At 40.8% G+C, this 23,963-nt stretch overlaps 1 protein-coding gene across 11 annotated transcripts in view; it reads left to right on the top strand.

Annotated features, from left to right (window-relative positions):
- The window catches only part of NAV2 (neuron navigator 2), a 389,060-nt gene that overhangs the window by 174,307 nt on the left and 190,790 nt on the right, over window positions 1–23,963 (top strand). For 9 of the 11 annotated variants that reach the window (XM_027696298.1, XM_027696297.1, XM_027696296.1 and 6 more), the window contains exon 1: window positions 475–1,543. The exons of the other annotated variants lie outside the window; for them this stretch is intronic. In XM_027696298.1, coding sequence (XP_027552099.1) covers window positions 1,286–1,543 — 258 coding nt within the window. In that variant the 5' untranslated portion in view covers window positions 475–1,285. Of the gene's footprint in view, window positions 1–474; window positions 1,544–23,963 lie in introns of those variants that run through there. 11 annotated transcript variants of the gene reach the window in all.

The following is a 23,963-nucleotide window of genomic DNA, read 5'->3' as shown; positions in this document are numbered from 1 at the left end:
ATTGCGCTTATTCAAATTCCTGTTGATGCTGGCAGCGGGAGTTTTCCCGAACAGCCACGAACAATGAGTCACCTCCAGGTGCTTTGATTTGAAAATTTTTTTTTTCTTTTTTAAATTTCGAAAAGAAACGGGTCCGCAGCTCGCCGCGGGAGTATCCCTCCAGCCCGCCGGAGCATCCCTCCAGACCCCACCGCCCCGCGGCTCTCCCTGCCCGCCGCGGGAGCCGAAGCCGCTCCTCCCCTTGCGGAGAGAGGGAGAGATTTATTTTTATTTATTTATTTATTTTATCTTTTTTTTGTTCCTGCTCGGAGCGGGCAGAACCAATCCGGGGCCCGCCCTGCCCGCTCTGTGCCGGCAGGGCCGGGCAGCCGCCGCCTCCCGCCCGGCTGGTCCCGGCCCCCCCCGGGATGCGCCGAACAGCGCCGGGCGGGAGCCCGCTCCACTGCGGGAGGGAACATGAGCTGCCGGCTGCTTTCCCTTCCCTCTGCCAGCTGAATCGTTTTTATTTTTAATTTTCCTCCCCCCCCCCGCCTTTCCAGTTTTTTATGCTCAGCACTGGGGGAGCCGGGAAATTCTGTGGCCACTGACATATTTTGATTTAAAATCGCTGTCAGTGGACGTTTCTCCTTCTGTTACAGCATCGTTGTCCTGTTCACAGCTATTTAGGCTTAAGAGGCTTCATTCTCTAAGGCTCGTATCCAAGGGCATCAGTCATTAACACACTGAGCTACATCTGCTTCTTGGCTAAGACTGAAGAAAGACATCTTAAGCTGGAAATCCTGCTCACTCACTCTCTAGTGCGTACGGAAGGGGAAGCATATGCAGCAGCAGGTTCCTTTTTTTTTTTCTGTTCCAAAGGCTGCCTCACTTTGGAGATGCAGTGATAAGATAATGGAGTGAAAGTCTCTCATTTCCAGGCAAGAAAATTACAGAAGTCGGACAGAGAAAGGACAGAGCAAGTTAAATAGCAGAAATAGGAAACAGGACGGTGGTGAAGAACTGAAAATAAAAATAGAGGAAACAGGTGGAAGGCTGGCATAAAACTGGGAGATATATTAGGCTGAAAGTGGTGTGGGGTTTTTTTTGTTTGTTTGTTTGGGGTTTTTTCCCCGGTTGATTTTATTGTTGGTTTCAAATTCTAAGCTGGTTTTGGAGATCTCTGCAGTAAACCAGCCTGCCTTAGTGTAGAGCAGCTTCCCCAACGTGTCCTTTTCTCTCTCCCTGCCTGCTGTCTCTGCCGTTGCTGCTGCTGACAGAAAACGTGTTAGGAAAGCAGAAAGAGAAAATGCCAGCCATCCTGGTAGCCTCCAAAATGAAATCGGGACTACCTAAACCCGTACACAGCGCTGCTCCAATCCTGCATGTCCCAACGGCCAGGACCATCCCACAGCCCTGTTACCTGAAGTTTGGGAACAAGGTGGAGGTGACGAAGCCATTGTATTCCAGCCAGATTCCTCTCAAATCTTCTAATGGACAAGAAAACGCAGGAGATGGACTCCCAGCAAGGAAGAGTAGCTCGGTAGAAAATGGATTTGACACACAGGTTAGAAGGCACCAAATGCTGGGGAGGTGTATGTGAGAATTTATTTCTGTGTTGAAAGTGTGCAGCAGGTTTTCTGGGGTAAATAGCGGTGTGAGAAGGGATGTGTGTGTGTGCTAACATCTGTCTGAAGTGGTGGGATGTTTTATATTCCACATAGTGGCATGTGTAATTTTGTCAGCATGATGGAGCTGAGGTGGGGTTGTCAGGGATGGGGCTGCATGTGCTTTTTGCCTGTGTTGCCTTCTCTGTTACCTTTGCTTGAATCTGGGGGGATTTGCAAAAGGGAAATGTTGTTTATGGGGTGTGTTCTTTGTGTTCTTTATGTAGGTGCTAAGTGTGATGGCTGGGTTGTGTGCCTGGGCTGGGGAAAGATTGCTGGTTGTTATTAATGTGTTTTGTGTTTGGTCATGTACTGTACCAGAGCACTAGTTGTGTGAACATTTTGTATTTGTAGTTGTATGGGGAGTGAATGGGAGGCAGTGCTTCATGCTAAATTACAATATACCTGTCATTCAGTGCAGCTAAATTAAACAGATTATGTAGGAAATGAACACTCAAGTGGAATTGCCTGTTATAATGCTATATGTGCATGACATCACAGATGCAACACATTATCAATACACATTTTTTTGATTTTCCTTTAATCTGTATCAGTTGTGTATCGTTGTATATGCTGCTTGTTGTATAGGGAGGAGAAATGTACGTTCTTCAGCTCGTTTAGTTTTTGTCTCATAGTAACATTTCCAGCATGGCTTTCCAGATTGCCTTGTCCTGCCTGCGCCCGTGTGCTCTGCAGCAGCGTGAGAGATACAGTGTGTGGAGTGTACTACAGTGGGAGCAAAGCAGATGGTGTGCTGCAGCAAGCAGAATTGATCACCATTATACAGAGATCACTGTATAGCAGCATGATGTATTTTGGCAACAGCCATATACATTACAAGCTGCTGCTACCACTATCTGAGTCCGGTGGAAGGTGATACCATTATGTTGGGGTAGGGAAATGATAACAGATAACTTACCTGTTATTTTCCTTCCTGAAGGAATAATGGATCATCCCTACCATCTAGATTTTGAAAGCTATGTCCTCGTAACCCTATTCTCTTCAGACGAATGTGACTACTGATTGGGCGCGTTTGACCGCGTGCCCTGATTTTAGGATGTGCTGCAGTTTTGTTGCTGGTAGGCAGGGTGATGTATTGGGCTGCTCAGGCCAGACAAATATGACTGTAGCAGTTCTTGAGGGACTGAGAGCAGGAAAAGGAGACAGCCAAGCATTGGTGGCAGGATGGTGGCAGCAGACAGACCAACCTGCACGTCACATCTTGCCTGTACGGGAGAATCAAGCACTCCCTTTCACTTGTGCCAGAGTCTGTCCTTGTGATTATGAAACGTCAGCAAAATTGCATTATCTGCTGCCTTTTCTCTTAGACATACCATGGTTTCTGCATAGAAATCTATATTCCTGCAAAAGTGATTGTTATTCAGAAATAGTTTCTCATCTTGTGACAGATTATGCTCAGAGAGATCCTGCCAGTGGGAGCTGGTTGCAGCAGTAGGGGCAACACTATGGTGGTTTTAACCCTTCTACAGATGTGGAACAAACCCCATTTTTTGTATCCTGATGATGAAAGGGTCTTTATGCTACCTCGTTGTTTTTAAACAGGGAGCAATTTTGGCCAAAGAAATGTCAGGTAATTTTCCATTTTTTAATAACTTCGGCAGCAGGAGAATTCTTAAGCTTTGCTTTCTCAGTAACCTCCTCTGGGTAGCAGTCTGAGCAGATGACCAGCACCTTTTAAGGTGTGAACCAGTGAGACTTGTTTTACTATCCATTATCTTGAATAAACACAGTCATTTTTTGTTGTTCTTATTGATCCAACTTTGATCCTTCTGCCCACATAAGCATGCAGGGTTCTGCCATTCAAGGTGGTCATTTGGAACAGGACATTTTTCCAGGTATGTTTTGTCAAGGGCACTGTTCTTTCCTTTTTCTACTGTTCCTCCCTCCCCAGGGAGGAGGAGCAAGATGGATGGAGAGCTGCCAGGTGGTATGTCAGCAGCAGAAGCATTTTTATCTTGGAAGACCTTCCAGTTGCATTCAGGTATAGAAGTGTTTTCTGATAATAAGTCTGGTAAGGGTTAGTCTTAAACACTGCACCGGGTGTTGAGAATCATAGACATGTCCTCTAAGGGTGGTCACCTGCTTCTCTGCATAGTTCATCTGAAGCACCAATGTGGCCCTCACCATTTTACTGTGCAGGCACCTGGCATCACCTGTGAGGAAGGGAAGTTGTATTCTTACAGTGGAATTTTGGGTTTAGTTCCACAATACTGACTGTTTTGGCACCTGTCTTTTGTAGATCTTGGTCCCCACGTGGAGTTTTCAGCCCACAGGGAAGGACATCATATCCTCCTGTGTGGGTGGAGGGAGAATTAGAGAGAGAGATTGTGTCACTTGGATCAATTCTCTCGGTTGTGGGAGTATTGCAAGGAGTTGCTTTTAATCCCATTGAATTTCCCCCTTCCATCGTGACATATATATATATACACTTCCACTTTGAATTTGTGTTTGCCCTTTTCCCTGTGCTAGTTGACTGATTATTCTGGAGAAGAGGCTGTGTCTGGTGCATTGACCAGAATGTAAGGACACTAGACCATTTTCTAATGCTGTTTTAGCATGTTTCAAGCCACTTACATACTTCATGAGCTTTTTGGGTGCCAGGTAGTACCTTTCTTGAGCCTGATTCTTCAGAGAGCATGAGCACTGCAGGAGGTATTCATTAAAGCACCTAATTTTAAAAAGCTGCTAAAAATCAGGATGTCCCACTTACAAATGTGATATCAGTGAAAACTTCTAAATGCTTTGCTAATTTTTTTTTTTGCTCTTCTTGATATGGGTTTACATGTGTAAACTGGATTTTAATCTAACTAGAAGTTTTGTGCCTTAAGGCCATATATGGGCAATGTGTTATTTAAAATGCTGTGCAATTTATAAAAAGCATTCTTTGGAGTATTTCAGAGGCACTTTCCAAAGAAAGGTCTGAGGGTTTTAGCATCAAGCCCATTGTAAATGCTAGTCGGAAATCTTAGGTTGATGAATCATGGCAGTATCATTCCTATTTTATTGTTACTGATATACACACTCCATTCATTTTTCCATATTAAAATCCCTGTGTTGTGCACAACAGTATCTGACTGTTGCACTGGTGCTTATTTTGTCTAATTTGAAAACACCGCCAATAAATTGAAGCCATATTTAGAGAGTGTTGTTTTGGAAATATTTAACTTTGTTACCAGAGAAACTTCTGTCAAGTGGATGGCCAAGATAGTGATCTCTCATCTACAAACTGGTATTTATTAGTGATTCTGAAAAAGTCGGATGTATTTGGCTACTAAATTTGCATTAGTTATTTAAGACAGAAGTCATTGCCAATTAGGAGTCTGTGGCTGTGGTGTAATTGTTCGTGCAGATGCAAGAAGGAAGATGCTGTTCCAGGAATACAGTCTGTTGCCATGTTATTGGGAATGCCACTGAAGGAGATCATGGATTTAATTACTGTGTTTATTGCTGCTATGTTGTATTCTTGAGCTTCTTGGTTTTCTTTCTCTGGAAAACCGAAAAAGTAATCACTGTATCTTCAGTACCTGAAGCAGCCCTAAAGGCACTGGGCCCTTGTTAAATGGTTGATCCCACCCTTCCACTAAAACACTTCAAGTTAACAGACTGTTTAACCTGGTATTAAAGTATGTGTATTCAGCAATTACCTGTAACTGTGCTTAGCGTTTGGCAGGGAGGGGTTGGGGTAGGACTTGTTATTTCTTTGCAAACTTCTTTGCAATATTCATTTGCTGAAAACTAGGGAGTCCCCCTCTCCTGGTGGACATGGCAGACAGGTGCTCATTGGGTGTTACATTTTCACTCCCTTGCTCAGCTAGATTTTTCTTCATGTTGCTTTCCCAGTTTGTGAAGATCTTGTTGAGTTGGGCAGTATAGATCTGGGGCAGTCTAAGTTTGGGGTGTTCTAGATCTCCCTATTTTCCAGTCTTACACTAGCTTTTTCTTCTAGTGATTTAGTTCTTCTTTCCTAATTTGTGAAGATCATCTACATCTGGGGTACGCTCCAAAAACATTTGCAATACATATGGAGATTAAAAATGTCCCTATTTTTTTCTTCACTACGCATTCTGTAGTCCAAGTAATGACAAGGCTGTGGAATGGAATTGGCAGAGAAGCTCCATTACAGCTCTCTGCAAAAAAATCTACTGGATAGGCATTCCCAGGTTGACAACACGCTGCTGACACATTTCAGGGAGTTTTTCAGTCAGCTGTGTGCTGCTCTCAAGCTGATTAATTAATGGGTTCCTCCAGTATTTTTCCACACTTCAAATTTAGGCTCACATCAACTGTTTGATGAGCCACACGTGACTTGAGATCTGTTGGCTGTCAGGTTTCCTCCTCTACCTCAATCCCCCTGTTCCCATGCCATTAGCAATCCAAATGAAGCCATATAGTTCAGATATTAGTAATTACTTTTCTATATTTTAATTAACTTCTCCAGAAGCCGTTTATACCTCCGTGTCACTGTCTTGCTAATGTGAAGCTTCATAGAGAGAAAGATTAATAGGGCATGTTGCAGAGAACTTGGGTCTTCCTTTCTCACATGCATTGGCCATTTTTGTGTGTGATACTGGGCTTCACAGCTTGACTACCAAACCATCTTGAGAAGGGACAGGAATCAAGCAAATCTTTATCTGGAGCCAGTTTAAAGTCAGATGAACATTGGTTTCAATGCCATCATGTGAGCTGCCTCAGTGGTGTGAAATTTGGTCTCGCTGCTGCTGCTGCTGAGACAATTATAAAAGAAATTATGAGAAATGTGGTCAGTCACACTGATAACTTTAACAGAAAAGATGGTTTTTTGCAATGTTGAAAGAAATCAAATGAGATTACATCCTTTGTGAACAAAGGACTAATTTTACTGAAATGTTGGGAGAAGCTAAGAAAAACTATGGATTCAGGCTATCAAAACATATGTAAGCACAAAAGAAATTTGAAATCAGTATTAATGATTTTGTTTATATGATTATAGTTAAGTACCCAAGTACATTCCTACAAAAAAACCCTTGCTGTATCTTCCTTTCTGATGGATTTTTTTTTTACACACCATATGCAATCTGAGGCTATTAAGTAGCCAAATTCTTCTTCTATTTATGATTACAGTGGTTTTGATGTATTTATAGATACATACTGGTAAATATTAAATTGTTGGGGGGTTGCTCCAGATGAAATGTTACCAGATAGAAAACAATTTCGAAGTTGTTTTATTGTGATTATTAACATGGGCTTTTCAATGATCTGTCTTTTCATATAAAGAGCTACCCTTTCTAATGCCCTGCATTTGAACAAAAGGTGTAAGATTGTGCCATAAATTCAGAAGGTTCTTTAATCATTGGGGTTTCATTTAGAATATGCAAAGGGTCACTTGGACTCAAAGTTCCATTCAGTTTTTAATTGTGCTGGGAGATATTTTTTCTCCCTCTGATTTCAGTCTAATTGTGACAGTTCTTGAGTAAAAGAGCATTTGCTCACTGTGTGCTGTTCCTTCCCAAGTTCAATACCTTTACTGTAGAATTGCCCAAGATGGGATCTCCAAGGATATTTCTACTTGAACTAGTAATGCTGCTGTTGAATTCAGTCAAGTTTTTACGGTCCATGGTAGTGTTTTTGAAACACTCATTTAATATGTCCTTTTTTCCTGCTTCTGGTTTATTTATGTTATTTCTCTGATCTCTTCTAGTAGGGTATATATAAATATTTTTATATATACACATATTATTTATTTACACACACACACACACACACACATATATCAAAGGGGCTTCCAAATTTTAATATACTTAACCTAAGAGCACTCCTTAGAGGTTGAGATATTGTTCTTATTTTATAAATGGATGGCTGAGGCACGAGGAAACTTACCCAAGGTCAGAAAGTCTGCAATGCTATAGAAAATTACAAGCTAGTCCCCTGATATTAGATTATCTTTCTCCTTTGCTGCTACTTGTTAACAGTTCAAAATGCTTATGCACATGGTGTCCATGTGTTCTCCTTCTGTCCTTGAAACTGTTAGCTTACTCCGTAAAGCTGAATTTCTTCAGGGAACACTCTCCCTTTTTTTGTCCCTGTTGTAGCAAGTAAGTTTTATCACCTTCTGCTGTGACACTTGATGTACAGTGACACCCAAGAGAGGTATAGGGGTATTAGTAGAGGAGAACAACGGGTATTGATTTTAAAAGCTCCTGGCACTGAACCTGAGCTTTAGTTCTCAAAAAGATAAAAAAATGAATCAAATTTTGAAGAGGTCTGGTAAACAAATCATGAACCTTTCCCAAGTTTCAATTTTCTGAGAAGTACCAAAAAGAAATAAAATTATGGGACCTACACCACTGGTGCCCTTTTTGCCTATCCAGAGGATATCAGAAAAGAAAGCCTTTATTTATTGAGATAGAAAGGGTGGATTCAGTTCTTGATTTTGGAAATTCAGGGTTGGTGTTGGCTGGTTTTAATTTCCTGTGAAGAGTCCTTTGAGAAACATTATCTACTCTGTAATTTTATTTTCCAGATTGTCTCACCACTAGATTTAAATGCCTGAATAATTTGTGGATTATTTGTAGTTAAATTGTAATTAACTGTAGATTAATTTCTAGACTATTTTAATGCTTCTAGCCTACAAGTCTCCTTTTCCTACCAAAGCAGGAGAAATTAAGGGGCTACTTAAATAAATAATTGTTTTGTTTCAACTTTCCAAATTTGCAACAGAATAAATATTTTAAATGCTGTTTAAGAAGACCCAGTTATGAATGAAGCAATAGCTGGCCCTTTAATGAAAGGATGCTTTTTGCTTATTTAAGCTTTGGGGCTAAACCTGCTACTTTTATTCTGGTATCAATCAAGAGATGCTCTTAAAATTTTAACCCATTGCTCTATTTTTTCCTTGCAACAAACCATAGAATTTCATTCTCCTGAGAAATTCACCTGGCTAAAAATACCCTGCTTTAATATTATTTTTAGATACATCTGTATTTGAAGTATATAAATGGTTAGTTATTATGTGTATTATTAGACATGAACTGTTGGTACATTTTGTAACAGGAAGCTGCTGGTTTTCCATTCACCAAGAACTGGAATTCAGTCAAACACTTGGCACTTAGTTGTATGCCCCTAATTTTATCTGTAAATTGTTTTTTTCTGAAATAGTTTGTGGAAACAGTCTAAGTTTCTTCAGTTTTGCAAAGCATAGGCATGGAAATAACTGCTAAAACTTTAAAAAATAAACCACCTATTAAAATAAATGAGAAAACAGGTCACTTCTTATTTTGAAACAGGCTGAGATCTGAAGTTTTATTCTGATTCAACCTTTTTTTTTGCCTCTTGAAAGTATTTTTAGGTGTGTTATACTTGGATTATTTTTCATTTTAATTTGGGGTTATTTTAGAACTGGAAGCAATGTGTGGGAAAACAATGCATGAAGGGAAAAAATATCCAACTTCTGTATTTGAAAATACACTTTTACCAGGACTCTTTCCCCTATGCGTGTTCAGTTTTGGACTGTCATATCATCATATCTTCACAGTGTCTTGTTTACTTGCTTTTTAGCCTGTGTTCATCCCTTGTCTTGAAGGTTTCCTTAAGTCCTTTTCCTTATGTGTTTTTTTTTCTCTACAAGCAATGGCTACAAGTTGCCTTATCCTCTCTTTCACAGTTGGAAGGAGTCCCTAATTGTCCGTATTTTCCCTGTTCTGTCACTAACATTGATCCATTTCTTCTCTCTTATCCTTTTTGTAATGACCACCATGGTATAATCCCAAAGTGTCTTGTGAGTTCATGTTTGTGGTGTAGGTACAGATGGTAGTAAGGCTGATTTGGAGGAGCTAGCAACTGTAAAGAGGGTTTGTGAGCCAATTCCCAACAGTAACTGTTGAGGTTTTATTTTACACAAGCAAGGAGGAAAACTTATGGGCTGTAAAGACCAAGTAAGTAAGGATTGGCAGGTGTTGGTTTGGTAGCAGTAGTGCTTTGCTTGGCAAGAAAACGTGGTCAGGTCTGTGAAACATCAATTCTTGGGCAGTAAAGTTGGTAGATTCATCAGTGTTTTCTTTGAAAATGGTAATTTCTACCTATTCAAGAATTCTAAATAGTTTTAGTCCTTCCTTCAAGCTCTAGGAGCTCACAGGAGTGGAGGACAAAGTGCTTGAGGTGCTGTTCCCTCCATGCCTTGAGAGAGGGAGGGTCGGGTACTAAGGCATGATGGTCCCAGAGGCCCATAATGAGGTGAGTCTTCCCTGATCGGATTGCTTATCTTCTACTGGAAATGCTGACCAGAAACTATTACATTGTATTTTTTTGCCATCTATTAATTCTATATACTTGTCCATTGGCAGAACAAAATTAATACCCTAGTAGGATTTCATTTGCTGATGTAGCTTGCGTGACATTTTATGGTGAACGTGGATACTGAGATTTTGTTATACTTGTATATGTTGTAACAAATATTTAGAAGCATATTCCTTTTATTTTAGCCATCTCCACTTGAGCCATGTCCACTGTTAGAGAATACAAGTAACTTTAGTACCAAAAAGCTAAATACTGCTTTTGTGCAAGTATTTTCCATAGACTAACAGCTGTCTTTCCACGTCACATCTATTTTGGCTGTTTCTCAGATTATGACGTTAATTACCAGGAAGTCACTTCTAATCAACTTGTATAAGGGCTCTAACAAATTTGCTTCCTCTGGCAGATAGACACCTATGAGGCACAGTGTTGTATGATCAAGCAGATACAAAGATTGGTGTCCTGTCTTTTGGAGTCAGAAGTCATTCTTAAGTCAATATAGCATGATACAAAGTTACATTTTCTTCGAGAATTTAAACTTGGAGCAGTGTCTGTCTGTCGCTGTCGGAGGTTTGAGACGTGGAACAGATGTGGAGGACACACTTGCCTCCACAAAGATCAATGTGCAACTTTGTAGTTGATGGAGACAAGACGAATTTGATTCTGTTTTAAATTATTCTTCATTTGCAAGAGTCTTACGGATATTTAAGTCTTCAAAACTAATTTAAAAAATGTCACGTGTGTTTCGAGATCAAATGTGCATTGACCATTTGAAGCAACAGCTTAGAAATGGGTTTTTCTCTGCTTGGTCAATAACCACAGGTCAGTCTGCTTCTCAGGACAGCCATACATATTCCAGACTTGTCTGGGGCTTAACTTGGACAGATTATTTTGGGAAGGAGTATTTTTGGCATTGCTGTGTCTTACTCCTCCGGGATGGACCCTGGAGCGCACAGGAGTCTGATCCTCCATGGTGATGTGCCAGATGGGCACTGCCAAAGAAAAATGACAGAAAGGTGCCTGTCCTCTAGTGTGGAGCATCCTGTTTATCCCTACACAGCCTCTCCAGAGGAATTGTATGAATTTGTCTGTTTCACTGAACCAAACCACTTTCTGCTTTTCAAGAGGGAAAAGCGGTGGTTGCCTAGGATCCCGTTTCCAAGCAGTCAGAGACCAACATCCCACACTGCAGCAGTGAAGATTTTCCTTCCCTGCCTGTAAGATGCCTTTTGGCCTTTTCCCTGGTAGGGTTTGGGCCACATGGAGTGATTCTGTGGTGCATATGCAGTGTTGTGCAGTGGGATGTAATGCCCCTGGGTCATGTCCACTGGAGGTTTGGTTGATCAGGTTGGATAGCAAGGCAGCTGTATCTTGTTTTTAACACAAGAATTAATTCCACCTTCCCCTTGTTGAGCAGATTACCTCAACAAGGAACCTGAAATAGTAATAATAAAAAAAAAGAATCTGTGAAGCTCCTAGACTTGTTAATAGCAACTTAATTTCTTGGCCACAGCAATGTGAAATAGATAAGATTTAGCCCTCTTTACTGCCTCCTGAACAAATCCTCTCAGATTCAGTAGAAGACAGGTTTGTGTTGAACAAACACAGATTTTCACCTGTTCCCTTCACAGTCTGAGAAATGTCCATTGGTGTTGGATGTGTTGGGGACTGATGCCACCCTTGGCTTCCCGTTGGCCGCGTTTCTGAGCCAATGACCCTTCAGATCCACTCAGTGTTTATTGTGCAGCATTAAGAGATTTTAAATTTCAATGTTCCACTGGCAAATCATTTAATTTTAGATAATTTTGCAGTGGTTCTTAGTAGCTTATATAAATGGATTTTCAACAAATAAAAGCCTCAGGCTTTCCATGCACGTGGGCACGTTTCAGTCGTGCAAACAATACCTGTGGTGGAAGAAGGCTCTTGTAAACCATCTTGTGAATCGTTGCAGCATCACTCAGAGCAGTTACTCCCCCTCCCTCCTCCTTTCCTCTCTGACAGCAGCTGAAATGGCAGGGCTTGGTTTGGCCAGTACTTTGTGTCATTTACAGCAATGCTGTTAAATGCTGGGCTGCAATGGATGGGAGCTCAGCTAATTTACATGATTTAAAATGCCAGCTCGGTTTAATGTAGAGCAGCTGGTATATACTTAACTCCTTCAGGAGAAAACTTAATCCCAGCAGATCGCATTATCCAGGGCTACATGACACTTATTTATTTATTTATTCATTCTTTCTCCTCACTGCTTCCTAGAGCATTTGTAAAGGTCATTTGTCTGTCGCTGGTGAAGAGCTCTGCTCTCTGTTGATATTTCTGCGTCTTGCAGAGTTCACAAAGCAAGTACTTGTTGCAACTCCTGAACATCCATTTACACACTGACCTTAGCAGATAGGACTCTAAATTAAGATGTGTCATGATGAAGGGTGGCGAGATTAGTTGGAAGAGGGACAGGTGTAGAGGCCTGGATTATGTGGATTACTGCATACTCAATTTCTTAGGGTTAAATTTCAAGGTTGAAAATGGCTAATTCCACAGTTATGGAATTAGGATATGCTGTGCTGTCCCTTCGGGTGCTGTGCCGGCAGCCAGAGTCACCTTGTGAGGGAAGAAGGACTTGGAGGATCAAAGAATTCCTTTGCTCCCCTGTAATAATTAGCATAACCTCAGTGAGAGGATGGAGGGAGCATAATCTTTTAATACCAACCTTTCTCAAAATTGACCTTGTCACGGGCAGATTCAGCTTCCCACAGAGAAACAGATGTGTGGTAGAGTCACTCTTACTGCGTCAGAAATGCTGGCACAGTATCTTATCCTCTGCCAAAATTCTCTTGCCTTTCCCTGGGCAATCAGCCTCTTATGCCAAATTGCTCTGAACGTGCCTTTGGTTGAGCTGTGGGATATTGTGTGATGAAGGTGGACTTCCTTAAGGCACTTACAATGAGGCTTTCTCTTCCTCTGAAAATTTTTTATTCTGTCAAGTTTGAGCTGAATTTTCTCATGAAACAACAAGTGGTCACTTTTGAAGACCTTTGTTAGTTCCAAGCACAACCCATTAAGCTGGAGATAAAACATGTATTAGGTTCTTTTGACATGAGTAAGTCCTTCAGTGTTCATCTGAAGTTTGAGCATTTCTATTACCCTTTATAAACCTTTGCGTTAGACCATATCACGTGGCTCCTTGGTTGATATCAGTGCTGTGTTTGGTCTATGGGATGAGAAAGTCACATTGGTACAAGAGAAAGGACAAGTGTTCCCTAATGAAAACTGATTATTGTCTTTTTTTTGTTGTGAAATGGAAACCACTAAGAAGATGACTTCCTATAATCTTCTTTCATGAATGTAGACCAGATAAATTGCCCTTGGTGATGGAATACTTCATTCTTTCATCTCGTGTTGTCCATGTGTAAGATCATTAGCGTGCCTGCATGCTGTGGAAGATTACAGGCCTGCATTATATAGGCAGATTATTTATGTTGTAGTGTATGTATACCATAACTAGGTTGAACAACTGAATGTTTTTGATGTATAATATTAAAATAATTTCAACCATTTGAGGAAAAGCCTTGCTAAGGGTTATGCTTGAAGGCAGAAAATATAGTTAAGCAACACACATCCATCCTTTAAATAGACAGAAACCATTTTGTGAGGCAGTTTAGAAGGTTCCATTCTAGCAGAGGTAGAGCAGTGTAGTTGTCAGGCACCAGGTCAGAACTTCCAACAAACGATGCTATTTATGTTTATCAAGTCTAACTCCAGGCCTGGAACAGGAGCAAATTAGCCAACTTTTCATTTATGCTGTGTGAGAGCTGCCTGTGAATTAGTAAATCCTCATCAACCATGGCACTTGGGTGTCTTAAGTATTGTTTGTTTTCTTTTTTATAACTAAGGGATAAGTTTATTTCTTTTAATGCTTTTCCATTGGTTAATACAAACTTTTCAGGGATCCAGGCTTGACCTCTCATGCTTATTATTTCATTCCTTGCTATTTTCCACCACAGATATTTTTATCTTGCTGTTTTTAGGACTTTTCCAACTGGTCAGAAGGTTAGAAAAGCCAGTTCCACCAGTCTGGACATGCTGTGAAAAAACTTGAAGGATTGATAAGAGTAGTTTTTATGGCACCTTCATTTTGAGCTCTGCCTTTCTGCCAGGAGGGGTTTCAGTCCTGAAGGGCAGGGAGGATGCAGTGGTGAGTCTGTGAGCCACAGGCCATCGGCATCATTGTCACCTCCTTGTTGCCTGCTGCAGTTTATCACCAGCAACTCCCTTATCTCACAGGTGTTCTGCAGAGATAAATCCATTATAATTCCAAGCAGCTCAGGTAAAGTGATACCTGGAGCCATGAAATCACCTTAAGTAGCTAACTGGAGAACTTCTAAACCTTCATGAGTCAGTGATCTGCTTTTTTCTTATTGATTTTTTTTTTCTTAAGGCAATACTTGAATCAAAGCAAGAGATACTTGGTATCAAGTCCTTTCCACTAATGATTTATGGATTTTAAAAAAACTTGTGAAGATAGAAGTCACATTGTTAGGAGAAAGTTCTCAGCTATAAACAGATATCATTACTTTTGGCTGTGCCTTCTGAAAACAGCAGTTTATCCTTTTATTGCTGAAAATAATTTAAGGAGAAGATAAGAATCGAAGAGCTGTGTACGCTATTTCAAATTATAATGAGGAGTTTGTGGGCTGTGGGTTTCCATCTGCACTCCACTTTTCCATGCCATCTGCCCACAAGGAGAAAATATTCAGCCGAGAAAATAGTAGGATGTCCTGCAATTCTGCAGCCACAAAACCACCAGTTACACACGAAACCTTGTGAGATTTATGGGGAAACCTGAGCCTGTGATAGTACAGCTCTGAAAAGGAAAAGGGGAGTGTAAAAAAGGCCGTTGAGATTTTGGAGGATGCAAAAAGGGGATTTTAAGCCCCATGAATTGCATGATTGACCACTTAGTAGAAGCAAGGAGTCTGCAGAGTGTTAATTTGTCGTATGTAACACGGCTGAGAACTATCTGTGAAGGCTGAGATTATGCTAATTTATGCAGTTCACATTGCTACTGCAGTTTAAAAATAGCTTCTTTTTTAGAGATCTAGATCTACTGTGGGTTGGCTTTGCGTTTAACTCTGCAAATGTTACCAGTTTGAACGCAGAGCAGGCCTTGACCTGAGAAGTCTTTTTATCACAGAATCACAGAATAGGTAAGGTTGGAAGGAACCTCTGGAAATCATCCAGTCCAACCCCACTGCCAAAGCAAGGTCACCTGGAGCAGGTGACAGACGAACAAGTCCAGGTGGGTTTGCAGTGTCTCCAGAGAGGGAGTCTACACCACCTCCTTGGGCAGCTGTTCCAGTTCTTCTTGTCATTCTCTCTGGTAGCAGGCAGTTCCTCTTTTTGTGGGGGTTCTGGATGGTTCTACCACATTGCATCGCTTCCATTCAAGAGGCTGAAAGGAAAATATAAGTTCTCTGGCTTAGGAATGGCACAGAAATGTTAGTGGATGCTGTGAACAGCTGCAGTGTTAGGCCTGAGGCTGAATGGCCAAAAGAATAGTTCAGATTAAAGTGTGTTTTGGGTTTCTTGGCATCTGGGGTTTTTTTGCAGAGCTTGACACCTGTTGCTCAGGTGTGCGGTGCCCTGGAGTACTGTCTAGAGGTATTTGGCTCATCATCCCTCACTCTACATGTCATTGTTTTGGGTGTTTATGGGATGTAGAGAACAAAAAGAGGGGGGAAAACCTCACAACTTATTAGTTGTGATTAAAACCAATTTTCAGGTTGTCACGTTTGAACTGAATTTCCAACAAGCATGAGTTAAAACGTGAAATAAGAAATGTATTGCAGCTGGAGTCAGCAGATAATTTCATATTCCGATTTTATATTTAAATTCTGAAAGACCTAGGATGTATTTTGCAGTTCAAGTCATAATTTAGCTGTGTGAATAGAATTACACATAATACTGGAACTGATTTTAAAGATCAAAGCAACTTAGGACAAAAAGTCCTGGTGTGTAACTTGTGTTTGAGCAGCTCTTCCTCTGGCAAGAAGATGGCAATGGGTTTTGCCTACCAGAAGATAAATCCATCCTAAGCATGAACACACTCCGTTTTAGAAGCCTACAGTGATGGGTGGAAGCCAAGAAGATATAATTCTCCTTCCTCCTTTCCTCTACCACCTTCAATCAAGTTTCCTTTTGAAGTCTTGGGATGAGACTTTTGATGAAGTGTTAATGCCTCGGCCCTTCCCCTCCTTAGTGGATGTGCCTTATTAACCTTTTGCAGCTGGTTTCTTCTTTTTCCTGGTTAAACTGGGTGGGACTGGCTGCTTGTTGCTAATGAGCCTTAAGAAGCTGCATATGGGAGCTGGGTACCTTCCTTCTCCTCCCCAGGGCATCCCCACAGCAGGGAAAGTTTGTGTGGATCGTGAGCTTGCACTGGAAGAAGCAGGATGCTTCAGGTAGGTGTTCCTTCCAGAGGGAACCAAGGGCAGATTTCTAGATCATTCTAGAACTGGCAGGGTACATTTAAATGGGTTAATATCTTGTAGGTGAAACAACACATGGGAGAGAGATTGTTAGTGTCAGATAGTTGGTTTAAAATAATGACTTGTTGGGTTTTGTTAAAACCCTTTTTCTAGCTCAGCTCAGGTAGGGCCGATAACCCCTAATGGAGACCTGGGTGTTCGTGTCATCTCTTCAGTAACTGCTGTGGAAAAAGCTCATTTAACAGAAAAATTGTCATAGAGAACAGTGGCTACAATGCAAATTACTGAAGGTTTTACTTTTTTAGGGTCATATAAGATATTTTTTGACTTGGTTAGTGGGTTAATCCATGAAGGCCACAAGTGTGGCTGGTAGGGAGGGAACACACTGTTGATCTTTGTGGTGCAGGAGGTGGAAGTTACTGATGGTCTGGAGTCATTCAGCACTCAGGACTGTAAGTGTAGATCCATGACTCATTTTTGCATATCATATTGTAATTCCAGATGGGATATTGGTGAGCTCAGAGCAGAGATGTAACCTTATATGTGAATTTACCTACGAATATATTCTTTCTACTGTTCAGTTTTAAAAAACACCTCAGATTTGTTTACTAAACTGCTGAGAAGTTTAGAAACTGTAGTCCTGGGGTACTTGATGAGGCTAGATTTATTTTTGATTTACAGCATCATCATACAGTATAATGCCTGCAACTAGACTTGTGTTTGTATTGGGAATTAATTTCCTTATGCCAAGCCACCTCTTCCTCTTGTGGCCTAACTCACTTATGTAGAGAACCCATTGAAATCTGAGAAATATAAGCTCCTCTTAGATCTAGCTTTCTGTTCAAATGCAGGCCTGGTGTATTTCTGTCACTCTCAGGTTATAAAAAAGTATCTTTTTTTTTTTTTTTTTGCTTTTCCATATATCATGTGGTTTGGGTCATGCGTTCAGTGTTTGGATAGGGAATTAATGAAGTGTTGCATGCTCTGAAGGTATGTAGTATTATTCCATAAGGATGCTCCATGAAGTTAAAACACAGAAGTAATACTGTCCTGTGGTAGCAAAAAACTATTAAGTAACACAGATAATGACCCAGGGTCACTTCTGCCCCCCTCTGAGCCAAAATACACCGAGTGGGGTCAGTTTGCAGAAGTCAGTGAATGTGATGGATATACCTGCATGAGATAACTACGCCTTTTTTGCAGGAAGACAGGATTTGCCAGATTGGAAGTGTCAGTCATAGGTTCTTGGGAGCTACATAGATTGGACTCAGTCTTTGGACTATCTCAATGAGTAGGAATATCTGTGGGTGTCCCTTTTATTATAGATGGTTAGCCTGACACTGAGTTTAAGTTAAAAAAAATCTCGGGGTAAGGCTGAGTGAAAGGAAAAAAGGGAATAGAAGAAGCAGTTCCTGCAGCTGGCTTGCTGTGGGATGGGTTAGCTGGGCTGCTATTGCCACCTGGTGGTGTTGGGTCAGAACCGAAGCAGACCTCATTTTCCTTTGGTTTCCCGGATGAGTTGCATGGGATTAAGTAGCTATTGTGTATAGATAAGATTTATTAATGATACACTTGTATTATAGATAAATCTTTCAATGAAGAAAAAAAAATCCACAGTATTTTCTAACCATCGTTTATTTTGGCCACAGACAACGTTTTAAAAAATAAAAACTTGATTTCTTTGAGCATTGTCAGATCCTGAATTAGCAGCAAGTTTTGGGGGAGCTGGTTGCAATGTGTGAGAGGTAGTTCATGTGGGAAGACCTTTGGAGAAGGAGAAAAAGAGCAGCTGGAAGGACCTGAGCTGCCCATGTGGGTATTTGGTGGAGGAAGCTCTGCCTTGTTTGTGTGGAGACACATCCTATGGAGTCCACAGAATGGCAGGTATAGCTGCCATCACCCTGGTGCAGCTGAGGCACCTATAGGGATGGAACAGCAGGTGATGTGATATCCTCCTGGCCTCGGAGCATCTCCATCAGAAACGCTCTGTGATTTGGTAACATATGGACACACAGTTAATGAACGTCTCTGAATTGCTTCAGCATGGTCCAGTCACTGCATTACCAGGGCAAATTTGATTACCATAAGTGATTAGTGTCTTATCTTGCTGAAATTAGTGGATCATCATCAAATGATGACTTTTTTGCACGTAATGTGACTTAATTGTCCTTTCATTATGTAGAGTTTTATTGCAATCCTTTCAGCAGGGGAATACAGATTAAGTTGTAGTTACAAAGAAAAAAGGGGATCACTGTTCAGCCCCTCCTGCTCAGTGACAAAGCCACACTCTGTAGTTTAATCTGTAGATTCTCTATCTCTATGAAACATCTGCATCTGCTGGAGTATTTCAGAGCTTCATAATGTTTTCCAGTGAAGTACTGGCATAGGTTATTTGCTATGAACCTTTCAGGCAGCACTTAGGGGCTAAATAAGCTTTGCTGTGTATTGACATTTGGTCTGACCTAAATGTCTCTTTCCCTCTGTTGCAGCTGCCATGAACAAAAATCTGTATTTTTGGGGAAAAAATGTAAATCCACTAAAGTCACAAGCATTTGCTTGGAATTATGGCTGAGAAATTTAATGTGTTGTCAAGTTTTCCCTGGAAGTGTTCTAGGCCAGATTGGATTGGGCTTGGAGCAACCAGTTCTAGTGGCAGGTCTCCCTGCCCATGGCAGATAGGTTGGAACTGGATGGTTTTTAAGATCCCTTCCAACCCAAACAATGATGAAAAAGCCACCTTTTTAATAGAGGGGGAAATATTTCTGAAGCAGCTATACTGTCCTTATATGTATCATCTCTGGGCTTCCAAAGAAGCATCCCAGGACTCCCTGTGTTTCTGAGGCATTGGGTCCCAGAACACCATTAGGTTCAAAAGAACCAGCACCCTGGCACCCCAGCAAAGCATTATTCAATGTGATGGAGCAAATCTGTGCTGGTAGCAAACCAGACATGAGAACTTGGACTTAATGTATAGACTCCTTAGATACTTACATGGGCCACTTTTTATAATTCTGACCTTTCTTCTCCCATTAACAAAGTCCTTTCCCCATTTGTTTTATCAATACAGTTAATAAGGCAGTGTGAGCCAGTTTTAACAGGACCTGAAATATGTCTAAATGGTTCCCCTCGTATACGAAGTCCTTTCCCTCATGAATATCAAATGCTGATTTCACTTGGCTCTTTCAAGCCGCCTTCATGCTGTATTTTTGGCTGCAGGAGACCATTCTGACCAGAAAGCGTAGTTATTTTGTGATTTGCTGTTCTGTATTGTTATTAAGGCTTATTAGCAGTAATCATAATGTTGCCTAGAAGCAGTTAAACCCGCAGAAAGCAGAACAGTTTTTGTCAGTCAGTTGTTAACAGTTTCAGTTATTAATATTCCCTGAAATGGAAGCCAGACCTTATTTCTCATGTGTGATGGCTGTTTTTTTTTTCTTTCTTTCTTGTTCATATGTGCTTAATCCTCATAGTACTTGGAAAATGAATTTGAATCACAGTGGTATAAATGCTGCTCACAGTGATTCCACATGCAGTGAAAAGGGACGAAAAGAAATATATATATTTTTTTTTTTTAGAAAAGACTTTGTAATTAAATGTTTCTTGTCTTTTCTGTAGTTCTGCCAGCACACCAGAAGGTCTTTGACGAGCAATTGTCCTCCCCAGTCCTCCTGTGGACACTGCCTTACTCTCCTTCATCTCAGGTTCTGCTCCCTGGATGCAGCAGGCAGAAGGTGGTGGCACAAAGGTGGTCACTGGAGCTGGGTGCAGGATGGGGTTTTAGGTGGGTGTTTGAGCCCTGGTGAGTGTGGGGCTTCTCAGCTGGAAGGTGGGCAATGAGTAGAATATGGGCACCCCCAGCACAAGTAAGAGTCATCCTGGTGCTGCAGCTCAGAGAATGCTGCAAGATGAAGGTTTATTTGAGCTATCTGTGACAGGTAAAAGCAGATTGAAATGAACTTATTTAAGAACACTTTTGTTGTGCTTGCCCTTTAGATTTAAAACCCCTTAATGAACCTTCATAAGGGAACAGTATCAGAGTGAATGTTTCAGATGTAGAACAAAGGCTCGGTTCCCCAGCCTGTGCAGTCTTACCTGCACTGTTCAATTTAGCCAAAGAGGTCCCTCACTTTTTATTGTTCAGGGATGTTCTGTGTCTATGAGGGAAGTACAATGCATTTCCAAACCATATAAATAGAACACATAATTTTTGGAAGGCATCCTGAGGCAGATATCCCTTTTTAGCAAGCTCTCTTCCCTCTTCCTCTCATTCCCATTCTTGGGACTTCGATGAACCAAGCCTCGAAATTTCCCAGTCCTTGGTAATGCTGTAGTGCAGTTTTCAGAAATGCTTCCCACATAACTCTGCGTTTGGGAGAGCTGTGCTGTATCCTGCTGCAATGGTTACATTGGTTTACGTTGGATGTTAGAAAAAGGTTCTTTGCCCAGGGAATGGTTGGGCACTGACCAGGCTCCCCAGGGCGGTGGTCACAGCACCAAGGCTGACAGAGCTCAAGAAGCGTTTGGATGGCGCTCTCAGGCACACGTTGTGACTCTTTGGGATGGTCCTGTGCAGGCCCAAGAGTTGGATTTGATGATCCTTGTGGGTCCCTTCCAGCTCAGCACATTCTGTGAATGGTCTCCATGGTGGTGGTTTGCGTTGCGGAGCAAAGATCAGTGGAATGCTGCTTCTTTTGGGCCAAGTGCTTGGAGGGTAAACCAAGCAGCATTAGTAATATTTATTAGCAGAGGAAAACTAATAATAGCTTGTTCTCAGGTCTATTTATTTTTTACTATTCACACTAGTGAAGTGCTGTAACAGTAGCAGCAGGAAGTAATTTTTTTTTTTTCCTTGGTCCGTGATTTGAACTCTGTGTAGCAAGAGTAGGGCTTGGAAACTAATCTTGTTTTCAGAGGCTGGTTGCCTCTGAAAATAACATTATGCTCACAACTAGCACATTTTAGGGTATTTGAAGCATAGTTTGACGCTATTTTAAAATCTGTTAATTAGCTTAAAAGTATGTGGCAGTTTGAGCCACATTAGAAATCCAAAATCCAATTTCCAGGCTTCCTCCCCCACCCCTTCCCACAATTTATCCCAACACCGGAGAGAAACTTTCAGGCCAGAGGCTTCTATAGGGGAAGGGGGAAGTATATACATTTATTTACACAAATAAATATACTCTGTACAAACTAAAAGCAACTATATATATATATTACATTTCTATCAGTCCTTTTAAGTCCCTCCCTTTAACTTTAGTCCAGGAAGAGCCTTCCAAGGCTGCTAAGTAATGCAGTCTCTCTCATGTGGGAATGTTCTGGGCCCCCGAACACTCCCTAACCAACCTTCAGCTGTTTGTTGCAGTTTTTTCTCCTCATGAAGTCCAAGAAGGAGCCCAGCCACCCCCTGGCCTTCTACAACCTACACACAGCAGACACCAACAGCAAAACTGCCAGCAGCTCCCAGTGCTGTGTATATATGATTTTGAGCAGAAGCGTGATTGATTCTAGGAATCTATCACATTCAGGAATTCGGCAACAATATGTGGAATAGTTCTGCAATGCAAACAACCGTCTTTCTTCCCTGTTTTTTCAAAAGACAGAAACATTCTTGCAGTGTCTTAACTGGTAAATACAAGTAATGCAACTTAAAATAGGAGCAGCATAGCTTTAGTAAGCTAGTCCTCAAATTGCTTGTTGTAAGATAGAAGTGTTGCTGCTTTGAACAGGAACACATTAATGGACTTGTAAAACAGTGGACAATAAAACAATGTTCTAACCCTGTATTATGAAAGACAAATATGTAGATGCCACACCTAATACAGAATAGAATATTAGACTTTCTCCATCAGAATGGAGTTTATGAAGCTTCTGAAAAAGAAGATGTAGAACATTTTTCATATATTGTGCCTGTCAGATTTGAGATTTTTTTTGGTTGAGCTTCTTTTGGTTAGTTATGACCATCATCCAGGGTGCCTGAAGTCACTTTGCCCTGTATTGAGATGGTTAAGTGATATAGAATCCTTGTATTTCTAGGAATCTTGGACTAGAATCAATCTAGGAATCTAGGAATGAATGGTGATTGGCTCTCCAGGGAACACTGCCCTGGCACCCCATCACCTCTGAGCCCCCTGGCTCCCAGGGGGGCCAATCTCAACCTATGACAAAGTAGTATTAGAATCTCCTCTTTGGGGGCATGGCCTGACAGCAGTGCAAGAATTCTTAATAAAAATAAGAAATGTTTAATTTCGTGTAACAAAACAGGTGTGATTCTTTTATATCTTGCAGCTTATGTCGTTGCTAGTTACACAAGTTGAATATGTATGTAAAATGCTAAATTACATGGTCAAACTTACGTAGGATCTGACTCTTCTTTGCCTCTGTCTTGATTGGATTTTTCCTTTTTTTTAGCCATATAATGGCTAAAAGGTACATTGAGAACAGACCAGCAATAATTTTTAGTACTAATATGTAAGCTAATTAGACACACAAGTAATGTGAAGTGGTTCAATTTGGGGGAGAAAGTTGCCTTGTATATGACTTTATAACTGAAAACCTGTTAACATCAGCATTTTGTCTGGGATTCACTTAAACAGTTATGTTCTTAGAGGCATCTCAAGTTAGCTTAGTAAAGGCTAATTATTGTGCTCAAATCAGACTGGGCTGCAGGTCATAGTCTAAATTTGGCCAATGTGGGGAGCAAATTAGAGTAACCTGCATTTCTTTGCCTCCATCATGAAAATATAGACCAGCTCCTCTTAGAGCGACTCGAATTGCAGTAAGACTGGTTTTGACATTCATGGGATCAGGATGCACTCTGTTTATTACTGCAATATAAAGTGAAATCAGCAAAATACTTCTGGTTGTTTATAATGGGGCATGCTGTAGCTTTTTTCTATTTATGCACTTTATCATATTTTGAGATACAAAAAAATAACAATGCCAGGCAGTAAGCCATGGAAGTAATCCTTAATGATGATAATATATGGAAGAATAAGATTAAATTAAAAACCTATATTCATAGCTCTGTGCTATTTTACTAATCCATCAAAAATATAAACCAAGTTTGTAGTAGAGTTTTTGTGTTTATTTTCAAGCAGATGATAATCCCTTTAGAAGACATCCAGTGCATCCAGCATCATGAATAAGAATTTGCATTTCTGTTTCATACAGCCTAGAGCACTCTTTCATGATAAATATCAGCATCTTCCTGTCTTTCATTGTCATTAACATTTCTGTTTCAGCCCTCCATTTCAGTGTAGGGGACAGAGCAACTAAGGAATGTCTTTCATTGACTTTTAGTCTGCTGCAAACTCTTTTGAGCTTGAATGGATCTTGATTCCTCCCCCCCTTAGTTGATAAGATTGATGATATGACAGGATGAGAATTGAGATAAAAGTTGAAAGCAAGTGGCAAGGATAATTTCAAATATTAAAAAAATAAAATAAAAGCAGGCAAATTTTTAGTAAAATTTGTTTTTCAGTAATGGACTTAATTTATGATTTATTAATATTTTTTTTTTCCAAAAAATGACCTTGAAGAACAGAGAAAT

Source organism: Neopelma chrysocephalum, unplaced genomic scaffold, assembly GCF_003984885.1.
Source record: "Neopelma chrysocephalum unplaced genomic scaffold, ASM398488v2 Primary Assembly neopelma1_106b, whole genome shotgun sequence".
NCBI lineage: Eukaryota > Metazoa > Chordata > Aves > Passeriformes > Pipridae > Neopelma > Neopelma chrysocephalum.
Note: the sequence above shows the minus strand (reverse complement) of the source record. Positions and strands in the feature narration are given on the sequence as shown.